The sequence below is a fragment of the Syngnathoides biaculeatus genome, chromosome 17 (genome assembly GCF_019802595.1).
Source record: "Syngnathoides biaculeatus isolate LvHL_M chromosome 17, ASM1980259v1, whole genome shotgun sequence".
In the NCBI taxonomy this organism is placed as follows: Eukaryota; Metazoa; Chordata; class Actinopteri; order Syngnathiformes; family Syngnathidae; genus Syngnathoides; species Syngnathoides biaculeatus.
The window spans coordinates 13,595,396-13,608,420 of NC_084656.1; the positions used below are offsets into that span (position 1 = coordinate 13,595,396).

At 39.8% G+C, this 13,025-nt stretch overlaps 1 protein-coding gene across 7 annotated transcripts in view; it reads right to left on the minus strand.

The window, feature by feature from the left end:
* Positions 1-8,860: 8,860 nt before the first annotated feature.
* Positions 8,861-13,025, minus strand: part of vav2 (vav 2 guanine nucleotide exchange factor) — a 153,316-nt gene continuing 149,151 nt past the window's right edge. For all 7 annotated transcript variants that reach the window (XM_061801114.1, XM_061801115.1, XM_061801112.1 and 4 more), the window contains one exon: positions 8,861-12,671. In XM_061801114.1, coding sequence (XP_061657098.1) covers positions 12,624-12,671 — 48 coding nt within the window. In that variant the 3' untranslated portion in view covers positions 8,861-12,623. The remainder of the gene's footprint in view (positions 12,672-13,025) is intronic.

The window sequence follows — 13,025 nt, forward strand, 5'->3', positions numbered from 1 at the left end:
CTCTATTTGTCGATAATGGTGCTCACTCTGGTTCAGTGGAATCTGCGCTTTTTTTTTTTAACTTTACTTTCACTTATTACTTTTTAACCCTTTGACTAGTGGATGGCCATTCAATTATCCTTCCTCTCTTGAATTTCTTTGGATTGTTCCATTTTGTTGCAGGTTTTTGGGATGTATTGGATGACATCATTTTATTCTACAGGTTCTGTTTGAGTGCTTTCTTGTTTGAACAGGTCTGGGGGTAATCAGGCTTGGATGTGGTCAGTGAAAACAAACTTAGCTTTCAAAAAAAAAAAAAAAAATACAAGTTACCACACTTAATTCATGATTTAACAATGGAGGCTTATTTTTCAAATGGGGCCAGGTTGCTTTGAATAATTCTCTCACCTCAATAAATTAACACCCCCGCAAAAAAACATTTTACATTTATTTGGGTTATATTTGTCTGAAAATTACATGTTTGATGACATTAAACATGAAACTGGGGGAGATATGCATAAAAATGCAAATCTGAGGTGGTGGCAAATATTTTTTCACTATATTTTAAATAGTTAATACGTACCACAAATGAATTCTAAAAATATCCTGTTGGATGTTTTCACTAACATATTGACAAGTGTGAGAGTACTGTATGATACTGAGCACGCTTGCAGCTTTTTGTTTGTTAAAAATACAGCCTGGTCAAGTCAATACTATATGATACTTCAAAGACACAATTTTATTGTAATTTGTTCACGATCCGCTCATGTGCCATTTTCAAAGGACTCAGCTTTGCTGCCAGTGACCCCTCCTCAGGTGAAGTCTCGCTCTCCATCGGCCAGCTGTTACCTGGTCATAGTGCTACGTAACACTGTAAAGTGAAGAAATCACCTGACGTGTACATACTCAACGTGTCACTGGTTGCTAAGGGTGAGAAACTATACACTGGGCTTAACACATGACCTGACCAATGAAAAACCATTGTGTTATTTTAGTTCATACATGTGCTCGAGCTTTACATAATTAGACTGAACATCGTGAGATATACTTGTCACTCACATGTTCACTCTGAGAAAAAGCCTCATTATACTGGAGTCCCTTGCGGTGGGCCGAATTGCTGGTCACTTTGGTGGAAACCGTTTAGTTCGAAGTTCTCTTGTACCTTTTGCAAAAATGAGCCACCGATTTTGGATTCCAATAATTAACCCTGTGGCGTAGATTATGCTTTGTACCTTGAAAGACAGAAATTGGCTCCTGCTGTACGAACATTTCTGATTGTTGTTGTTAACAGAACTTTCTAGTTCATCATTTTCAGTCCTTTTTTTTTGTGTGCAGTACTTGCAGTTTTATTGGCAAGACTATTCAAACACTGGGGGGAAAAAAGTTATGAAGCAGCTTTCACTAAAGCTGATTTCTGAAGGGTATTATTAGAAGTATGGTAAAGTCTCAAGAGAAGTCTTTAGTGTCAAATAAATTATAACCAATTTTCCATTCATTGAAAGTGACATTTTACTCATCCAGGGACTTTTATATAATAATAATACTGTACTACCTAATAATAACACCTACCTTTACATAATAGTGTAAATGGCGAGGCAAAACATTAGATGTCGTCTGATTTCAGCCAAGCCATCAGTAGACGCTGGGTGGAAGGAGGACAGCTGATTGGAAGGGGGCTGTGGCGCTGAATTGTCATTCTGCTGAAGGGTCCTCTCCCCTAAAGCCACACATGGAGCAGACAGACTGGAGACCCTTTCCCCCAGTGGAGCCACACAGAGTAAGTGTGACCCCTACTGAAGTCATCACGTTACTACACGTCACATCAGATGACTTTAGTGTGTGTGAATGACATTTTGTTACCGGTTCTCGGGGAGCTGGAGCTGTTCCCCAGTTGACCTCGACGAGAGGGACTCGTGACTTGGTCACCAGTCAATCACGGGGCCCTTGCAGTGACAGAAAATCATTGACGCTCACTCTCAATGCCACTGAGTGGGAACTGAACAAGTCAAGCAAGTGAATGATTACACCACAGGTGTCAAACTCAAGGTCAATGGGCCGGAGATCCGGCCCACCGCGTCATTTTATGTGGCTCGCGAAAACAAATCATGTTTGTCAACTGAACGTTTCTTTCTAAAATACCAAAACTGCAAATTAACTTCACTACAGTGAGATATCGCAAGCATATAGTTGTTACAAATGGCCCTTTAAAAATGTCAAGAAGAAAGAATAATATTTAATTATTATATATATATTGGGTTTTTTTTTACTTCTGATTTGAAAATTTGTAAAATAAAGCGATTATGTATTAATGCACATACAAAATCAGGGAAAGCACAAGTACAGTGAGTTTGACACCCCTGGATTACACCAGGTGAGGTGAGGTGTTTTTGGATTGTAGACCCATTGCAGTAATAAAAGTTTAAAGTATTAAAAATGATTTCATGCAGTATAACTCAGTGATTCTCAAGTGCGGTTTGCTCCCGTGACCCTTGAGAGGATAAGCGGCCTACAAAATGGATGGAGTACCAAGGGATTCGGGAGTCGAGAGGGACTCGAGACTTCATTTACATATCTCTAGAGTCTAGAGGTATGCGAATGCATCACTGGCCAAGGACAGTTCATTTGTATTTCACTTTTAACTCAATACATTTGCATTTAGTCATTAAGACATTTTTAAAATGTGTATTTAGGGACAAAAAAAGAGTGTTACCTTTTGTGTACAATTCATCTTAAAGGAATCATTATTGATTAAACAGATGTATTTTCTCAATACTGTGTTTAAATCTGTGGTGGTACTGTTAATGGGGCGCTAGGTATTTTTCAAGATAATACTTGGTGGAATAGTCTGCCAACCACCAGTATAACTGAACACAAACTACTAGTTTGGGACTTTAGTGGACCGCGAGTCTGTCTGCTCAGCTTCATCCAGCCATCTGTCCCATCACTTATTCTTTTTAACGGCGACCTCGACCGCTACTACTAGTGACTGTGGCATTGTGAAAAGTTATTTGACGAATCCAAATGAGAACTTGCCTCACTTTTCCAAGCAGCTGTCCAGTAAAAGTTTTTGCGAGCCAGGGGGAATTACTGTGGGTGGAAATAGCTCATATACTTTACTTTTGAGAATCCATTCCCACTCAATAACCCATTTATATTCGATCTTCAACCGAACCAGGGTATAGTCCAATTTATAATATAGGCATGGGCTCCACTCAAGGTCAAGACCCTGAACAGAACATGCCGATCACCCTAGTGAGGATAAGCATGATGGAAAATGGATGGATGGACAAGATGGGGTTCTCGTTGAAAATAATCAACATTCCAAGAAAGAAAATAAAGTCCTCCACCCCACTTTTTCATTGTTTTCACCCCACCCTGATTTTTTAAAATTTAAATCACAGGTTCAACAGTGTTTACTCACACCTGGTGAGCCAGTGAGTTGCCATTATAAAACTCTACCATGGCTAACTGAATTGAATTGAACTATCAAGCAAACTAATGTGTTATTACAGATGCTGTGACCGGGGAGCTTAACATCAGCAACCTATTGCTGACTTTTGCAGGAATCTATTAATGCCGTTGCAATTGAGCACTGTTGGATCAACCTGAAAATGAGCGAAGACAAGGAAACGTACCATGCTTACATCAGCCATAATTCGAATTGTGCCGCGTAATGATGAGGGTCACTGGAGGTCAACTCATACAGTCCAGACAAAAACTTTTTTAACTGTCAGAGACGTATTTGGTTTTGGTAATCTTATTAAAATGCAGATAAAGCTGGTCAAAACAGTTGGTGCTCAGGAATTTGGAGGAGGTGGGTATATGAAAGGCATCCAGTGATTGTCACGCATTTATGGAGAAGATGCTTTATCAACTGGCTTTCCAGTTGACCAAAAATCCATGCTTGAATTCATCCATCCATCCATCCATTTTCTAAACCTCTTATCCTAACTCGGGTAGCGGGTGTGCCGGCACCTATCTCATCTGATTTCCGGCGAGAGGCGGGGAACACCCTGAACTGGTTGCCACGTATCGACAAACAACCAGTCGCACTCACATTCACATCTGCAGGCGATTTAGTCTTCAATGAACCTACCGTACATGTTTTTAGGATGTGGGAGGAAACAGGAGTACCTGGACAAAACCCACACAGTCACATGGAGAACATGCAAACCCCACAAAGGCAGGGCTGGGATTTGACCCCAGTGAGGCAGAAGCTTGAAACAGTTGCGCACCTTGGTGCCGGCAAGAATTCAGTATGTGGGGGTGGGGGAGGGGGTCGGACATAAAATAAAATCCTTGCTCCACAGAGTAATCTGATGACTAAACAACCACCTGGAGAGAGCACATTCATTTTGGAACAAAGCCATGATCGAATCAAAGTGGCTTGCATAACAAAAGAGAAATGTCAAATCATAAAAACAAACAGAACAAAAAAAGAAAAGTCAGTTATCAGCCATGAACATAGTTGAGTTAGATAAAATTGAGAATGCAACAGACTGACGTCGAGCGATTCCAGCTGGCAGAAAACAACAATGAAAATGGGCAAGAACAGACAAGAGTAAAGTCTGGATGTGGATAAAAAAAGCGCCATCAAACACCAAGGTTGGATCACAAACAGAGAAAGCATCACAGAGTTTGGATCATACAAAGAGTTGTTTGTAATTGTGGATTCTTTCACATTCTTAAATAAAGATCATCCAAACATCAGAAACAAGTCTCACCTTGCAGTTACAAACACAGCACTAAACATTTTTTTTCAACTTTAATTTCATTTAAATCTATTTTCTATTTTGTTTTTCTTTATTAGGGTTGTGCGGGTGGCTGGAGTTTATCATTGTCCCAGTCAATTAGCGTGAAACTGATGCTAGTATCTGAGAGAGTGATTCCTTGTTTTTCATTTTGATTTCTGTACACCAAACAAAATCGCAGTGATTGTCGGTACCGTTGTGGGTTGGCGACTTCTCGTCTTCATCCTCCTGCTCTTTGGTATCCTACTTGAATGGAAGCTGGGCAATGAAATCCGGTACTGTTTTGTCTCAATCCAGACCTTTATGAGGACGTAAAGCATCTGTCCTTTGACCCATTTTCCGTATCACTTATCCTCACATGGGTAGCGGGTGAGCTGGCGCTTATCTTAGCTGACTCTAGGTGAGAGGACAGGTACACCCTAAACTGGTTTGAGAACATGCAAACTCCACAAAGCGGAGGTGGGATTGGAACCCAGGACCTCAAAACTATGAGAGAACCCACTGTATCACCATTAAACCATCCATCTAACCATAAAACTATTTTTTCTGCTCAACGAGGTTACCAGACAATTGGAGGGCACACACGATACACCAAACAAACATTTGTAAATGACTTCTGCTCTATAGTTGAGGAAATACAACTTGCCAATGTTATTACAGTAATATTTTCCTGTGAATGCAAAATGGTTGCGTCATCCGGCCACTTCAGATCACAGATCCGTCTGGTGTACTGCAACAACAATTACCGTATTTTCCGCACTATAAGGCGCACCTAGCCTTTTATTTTCTCAAAAACTGATTGTGCGCCTTATATATGGATCAATATTGAGCCTTTAGTGCAACTCGATCTCCACTCCCTGAGAAGGGTTGCATCAAAAATTGTGCCAAACATATATGTGCCTTCATCTAAGATGAGATGACATGCTGTGGCGGGACAAGCTGAAAGAAACTTACTAGTGCAACTCCATCTAAAGGATGCATAACATGACCTCAGCCTCTCCTGTCGCGTATATTTTATGCGCCTTATAATTCAGTGCGCTTTATGTGTGGAAAAAGTCTTAAAATAGGCCATTCATTGAAGGTGCGCCTTATAGTGCAGAAGATACGATAATTGATTTTAAAAAGGGAAGTTTCATGTCTTTACCATTACCGATATTGATCAAAATGCAGTATTCGAAAATTAATTTTAATCTAACTTAGATACTTTGGGTTCTTCGCTGTGTAGCCATTAAAACCAATTGTACAATCATAAACAAAAAAAATTCCATGAGCGGACAGCGGTAACCACTGCAAGACTTCCATGTAGAAAAGTTCAGAACGTGGAAGAGGAAACATTTGACACAGATTGCAGAAAGACAAGCTCCTCCAGGGACAGAGTTCTGTCTGTGACCTCTCATTTTGACATTTATGACAGCATTTCTCCATTTGCAAAATAATGACTGCCCTCCAAGCAAAGAAAGCAAAACAGTTATGGTTCACAAGAAGTTGAAAAAGGCCACGCACTTTAAACCAGACATTGAAATGAGCAGCGTTGAAGGAGAGACGTGGGGAAAGGAGACAGGGAAGAACCTCGAGACATAACCCTGGCATGTGGCCTTATCCGTGCCTGTGATGTTGTGGGCTTCAAATGAACGAAGCGTCATAGCAAAAAGGTTCATCAGGGAGACATGACACTGGTCCCTTTTATAAGGATCGCTTAATGGATTTTGGAGGGAAAATAGACAAGAGGAGTACAGCAAAAATTAGTCCCAGTTTTGTGCTCTGACTAAAATAGTAAAATAAGACTCTGAGCTGCAACTGTTGGCCCACCAATGCTTAAGCCCAATGATCACCATTATCTAAGGTGAGTTTTATGACAATGGCCCACATGTTAAAAGTGGTGCCTACTGTACAATGAAAACAGTGGATATGATTTGTTATGTCCCAAATGTAATTTGAATGTGTTTGTCTTAGGAGAACTCAAAATATACTTTGCTGGCATTTGCTCAGTTCCTTCAACATTTGAATGAAAAAAAATATATATATATTAGCACAAATGCTGATATTGCACACTGACTTGCGAGGACATTTCAGAGTGGCTTTTGATGGCCAAAAGTTAGCAGACCATTAAATATGTAGGTTGCCAAGGCCATGGAAGGAAGATTCAAGTGAAAAGAAACAATTGTGGGTTTTTTTTAAATTTAAAAAAAATGACACATATTGCTTTTCTTCATCTTTCAGATAAAGAGGGAAAGCATATTTAGACATCTCTTTTTTGGGTGGTGGTGGGGTGGGGGGGTGACATAATGAGTTATAATAAATACTACCTAAAAAAATAAAGACAAAGGACAAAAAAAAGTACTATTAAGGCACACAAAATTCAATTCATGACCTGCACACTTGTGGATTTTTCCCCTCCATCACAACACCCAAGCTGGTAGGGTAAAACTTTACCAAAATAAATTTTATGTTATTGACTTGAGTGTGGACAGTATACTGTGAGCTTGCATCTTTCATTCCAATCGAAACAATTCCATTTTATGAAGTCTCTTTTAACCTCAACACACCTGAACTGGGAAAAAAACAAAAAGAATGATGTGGGCTCTCTCTTTGAACTTTTGTTTTTCTCCCCAAATCAGCATCCACATGGGACTCACACTCAAGATGACAGGACGGAAGTCAATCAAGCGCACCATTAAACCACACAAAACCTTTCTCCCAGCAACTGTGGACATAGTACAGTACACTGCTGTAATACATAGCTGGGGAGTATGACAGCCAATATGGATACAGTGTGTGACTTTTACATACAAGCTTAGGACATGATTCAGCATTACATTCCCAGGTAACACTTGATGCCACTGTAGCCCAAAAGCTCAGCAATAAGACATACATTGCATCACACCACATCTTTGTCATTCATTATATAAGGATTTATATTCTTACATTGTGTACACGGTTCACTAATAGCAGTGGTTCATTTTTTTTAAATCATTGTATGATAGTCATGAATGTAAAAATTGTACTTAAAATACTGGATAGGCAATGAAGATTTTGATGACAACAGTTTGAGCTACTTTCCCCGGGAACATTGAAAATATGAACAAATCAGTCCAACGAACATCCCATTGGTCTGTTTGATGCTCAAGGTCCCACTCAAGATGCGTTTGGCAATAGACAAATAAGATGCTGGATTTAATGGCAATGCCCACATAAGGACTGTAATCTCTTTTGATTTTATTACCATAGTTTTAATTTTATTTTGATTCCTTTTTTCAAACAATTTTTTTCCAGAGTGGGTTTGCTCATTTGTATTCTTTTTTGAAGATACTTCATTTTAGTTTTTTAGGTTTTTATTGTTTTTGGCATTAGTTTTATTTTTTTAAATAAATGTTTTATGGGTGAGATGAAAAAAAAAAGTAATGCTAAGTATTGTATGACGATTCAACTCAACCAAAGATGACAAAAATAAGCAGATGAGGAAATCCAATACTAGGTTATAATAATACTAAGAATAGGAAAGGTACTCCATGTACGGACTTTCAGGGGGAATAAGTTCAGCGCGTAGCTCTCCATCACAACAGAAAGAAAAAGCATCTATGAAACATGATGTATGACCCATCTTTTTATTCATTTTATTTTCATACCCCTATCCCCATCATTGCATTCATAAACAAATTAAAGTCCTAACACGTTGAATGAAGCATCTCGCTTTCCTTTCCCTTGCTATGTGAAGTTCTAAATCTTATTGTGAGGACATCAGTTATCCTTGCAGATTTTGACAATTCACGGTAGGGCTTGGTCCTTGCTGCTGGTAAATAGTGGGGGGTGCTGAACTTTTAAAACAGAACAGAATGTTTCAAGTATTATGCCAGTGAACAAAATTCTTCATGAAAAGTCTAGCCAGGGTGAAGATGTTCCATGTTTACACTTTTTTTTAACTTAACATCTTTTCTTGACACCTTCTTCCTGATCATCACCACTTCAAGTACAAAAAGTTACATTTTCTTCATCTTACAGTTGCAGGAGATACTGACTCTCTGGTAGTGTGACGTCCCTCATACAGTACATCGTGAAGTAATTGTTTTGGCAAACAACACAAAACCAAATATGTTGCAGAAGGGGAAAAAAAAAAAAAATCAGCCTCAATCTAAACAAAATTTCAAATATTTATTCCATGATAGACCTCATTTGGAAAAAGTCAACCATTCAACAAAAATGTACACAATGATGTACATACAGTATTTTTTCCAGGGTGTACTGACAGGAGTTGAAATATCAATCGCTACATGCATTGGGTTGTTTTGTCCAGGACATAAAATGGTGAAAATCTCGCCATTGAATCAAGCCACCTTTCCACCAACGCACACCTTGGATAGTCAAAGTTCATTAAAACATCTGGAGTTTATTTGCTCAATGTTACCAGTCAGTTACAAATGATTTAGTGAGTGACTCACTGACCGATCCCAATGATTGAATGTACTGTATGTGCATAAAACAGTCTTGTTTTGTCTCGGTATTTAAAGTCCCTGTAAAGTGTAACTACACCACAGTGTTGCTAACAACCCAGCCGAATTTGAACAAGCGTCTAGTATATAAAATGAGACTTCAAAACGCTGAAAAATGAAGTCATTATGTCTTTTCTCAAACACTGTGGGCGTGTCCACTGAATCCACTGAAACCATACCCACTGTCGTGTCAATCAAATACCACTGCTATAACCTAGAAAAATGGATGATACCTCGTTTAGAATATTCTCTCTATCTACACATCCCTAATTTAACGCGTGAAAATAGATCTGTTTCAAGCCTCAGGGGGTTGGAATATATCCCACCCCACCGGGCCCTAGCCCTGGTTGGTCCACAGGCTGGCAACAAAATCAAACTTTTACTTTATTTCTTATTGTTACTCCGCCTCCTCCCCGCAATGTGCGTCTTTGTGCATTCAACGTGATCAATGTGGATTCAAAAACGTACAATATATTTTGGAACAGATTGCTGATTCCACTTTACAGGGTCTTTAACTTGCTTCCGAATTCCTATGACTGGACACTTCTGAGTTTGGAACAGACTGTAGAAGAAAGACATAGGGCCATGTAAGACAAAACCTAGTAGTCGAGTGACAACTGTCAATAAATAATAGAATGTCTGAATGGGTGGAAGTACAAAACTATGTGCTACCTGGGGACAGCAGTAGGGAAATATGTATTGTATGCCATTTACTGTCGACATGGCCATAGATCTACAGTATCAACCAGAACGAATTCATACCCGTTACTTTTTTCCATATTTTGCGATGTTACGAACGTATTCTAAATCTGATTAAAGTGTAGTTAGAATTCAGTTCACATTCCTGGACAGCCATTTCTTTCGGTCTTTCCAGACATGTTCTATTGGATTGAAGTCATGCCACTCAAGGACATTTAATAGCGGCTCCTGAAGCCACTCCTTTGTTATATTGGCTTTCTGCTTTGGGTCATTGTCATATTGAAGGTGAATTGACACCATAGTCTGAGTTCTAGGACACTCTGGAACAAGTTTTCTGGAAGAATTTCTCGGTATTTGGTAGCTGTGCTCTTACGCTCTATGTGGACGAGTCGCCGAGTTCCCGCAGCGGAGAAGCAGCCCCACAGCACGGTGCTGCCACCACCATGCTTCACAGTAAGGATGGTGTTAGCTAGGGAATGAGCAGTCACATCTCCAGATGTGAAGCTTGAAATTCAGGCCAAAACCCTTTTTTTGGATTTTCGTCGAAAACCAGAGAATTTTGTTTCTGGGGGTCTGAGAATCGTTAAGGTGGCTTTTGGTAAAACTCCAAGCGGGCCGCCATGAGCCTTTTAGGGTAAAGTGGCTTCGTTCTGTCTGGGCACTTTACAATAAAAGCCTGATTGTTGGAGTGCATTAGCAATGGTTGACCTTATGGATGGTTCGCCTATTTGTGCAAGGGAACACTGGAGAATCAACTTAATGACCGTAAGGTTCTTGTTCACTTCTCTGACCAACGCCCTTCCTCTCTGGTTACTTAACTTGGTCGGACGGACAGCTCTAGGAAGGGTCCTGGTGGTTCCAAACTTCTATTTCCGAATAATCGAGACCACCGTGCTTTTCGGCATCTTCAATGCTGCTGAAATACTTTTGTGTCCTTCCTCAGATTTGTGCCTTGACACAATCCAGACTCGAAGGTGTTTCAATCCCTTAGTGTTCATTTTTTGGTTTCTACTCCGAGATTCACTGCCAACTATGAGACCTCACATTGACAGGTGTGTGCCATTCCAAATCATGATTAATAAACTGAATTTATCATGGGTGGACTCAAATCAAATTATAGAAGCCTCAAGGATGATCAGTGGAAATTACATGCACCTGAGTTTAAGATCGAGTCTAATGAGAAATTATGTACCGATTATGTTTGAATGTTTCCTTTTTTTTAATATATAAATTAACACAAAAGTCTGAAAATATGTGTTCAATTTCTCATCATGGGATATTTTATGTCGCAATTAAACTCAACTGAGCTCTAGAATCAGTCTGCAGCAGTAAAATATGGAAAAAGTGAACGGGTGTGAATACTTTCTCGTGGCACTGTATGCATAGAGTGCTCAACAATCATAGGAGGTAAACTGAAACACTTGGCACAGTACCACACCCCCACACTGTTTTCTGAGTGTGTGCACATTACAAATGATGAGCACGCACACACACAAACACACGCACACACACACACACACACGCATGCACGCACGCACGCACATACTTCTTATATGGCAGTTTAATATTCACCAGTTGACACAGCACCAGCCAAAGAGAATTTCACATGTGACAACTGGAAGGAAACAACTGGTCACCTGATAATCTGTAAAAAAAAAAACATTAAGGCAGTGTACAACAAAAATAAAATTCCATGCAGACAGTAAAACACAGCCGACATCAGCTATTGGTTCAGTTGGATGAAAAGAAAAAAAATGAAGAACATAGATGTGTTGGTGAAGTGGTCTCGTTTCATTTTCACATCCTGCCAATGCGAACTGTGTTCGTTTGCTATGAAAAACTTCACTGTATTACTGTGACTCCATTGTGACAAGTTATACTGTAGTTAAATTCCGCCAGTTAAATTGTTGCAGTCAGGGACTCGGCGGCTGAGTGAAACCCACGCGCCCCCGTTTGAGTTCTTCTCTTTGCATTGTCCTTTCAGGGATGGCAAATGTTCTTTACGGGCTGATGATGAGGTTCAAAGAAGTCTTTCAAAGGCACCGAACTGTACATTGGTGTGTGTGTATTGGTGTGGGCCGCATATGGACACATGCATGCATGAGAAGCCAAGCCAGTCAACAAAGTCTTTTCCCTTCACTGGAGTCAACCCACAAGGCATCACCATGACAACTAAGGCAAAATCTGTCAATGTGAAAAGAAAAAGAGCATTTGTTTTTTTTTCCTCTCCTTGTTTTTAGTTTGCAGATTTTCTGCAGTTGCTAAGTCCCCGCAATTACCTCAGTCATGATAATAATCTCTCTTCAATAAATTATCTATACTGTACAATTATTTCACCTCGCAGAGGTCCGAGCGTTCTTTTTTTTTTTCCAAGTAAAGCTCTCCGCAGTCTGTTTTTGCCATGTCTTTACGTGAAGCCTCTGAAGGCTCATGGAGGCCAACACAGTGCGATGTTTCCACTTTTGAATGGTGCAGAAATGAAAGGGGAATCCTGTAAGACTGGCAAAGCTGAGGCATACTTTAAGACGGAGGACATGGTGGAAAGGTGCTTGGGATCCAGCAAAAGCAACGACAACAACAACAAAAAAAGTTTCTTTCCTGGAGAGAGTGAGGTGTTTTCCTCTGAGATCAGCAGATACAATAACGATGGTTCCTGATTCTTCTTCTTTTTTTTTTTAAAGGGTGCCAGGTGGGCAACATCCAACCCTTACTGGACTCCTTCTTCATCCACATAGGTTGAGGGAAACCATCCAATCTAAAAATAATAATAAGAAGAATTTACATTCCAATAAGAAGATGTGGCATGACAAAGAACTGTGCGTGGCAGGAGAAGATAAAGATTTATAAGTGTAGTAGTGCAGCAAAACATAAATACATACTGGATCTTACAAAAAAAGGGGATCGTGAATGCATTAAAACACAAGCACGCATATACAATGCAAGAAGGATATTTGCATTATTTTCATATCATTGGATGCTCAGATGGAACAGCCTCATCCATCTTCCTTTGAGGCTTCACACAGAGCACTATTTGAGCTGTTGCTAAGCAACAAAGTTTTCCTACTTGTTGCGTGAGTGAAGTGAATATTAAACATTTAATGTGGATGTT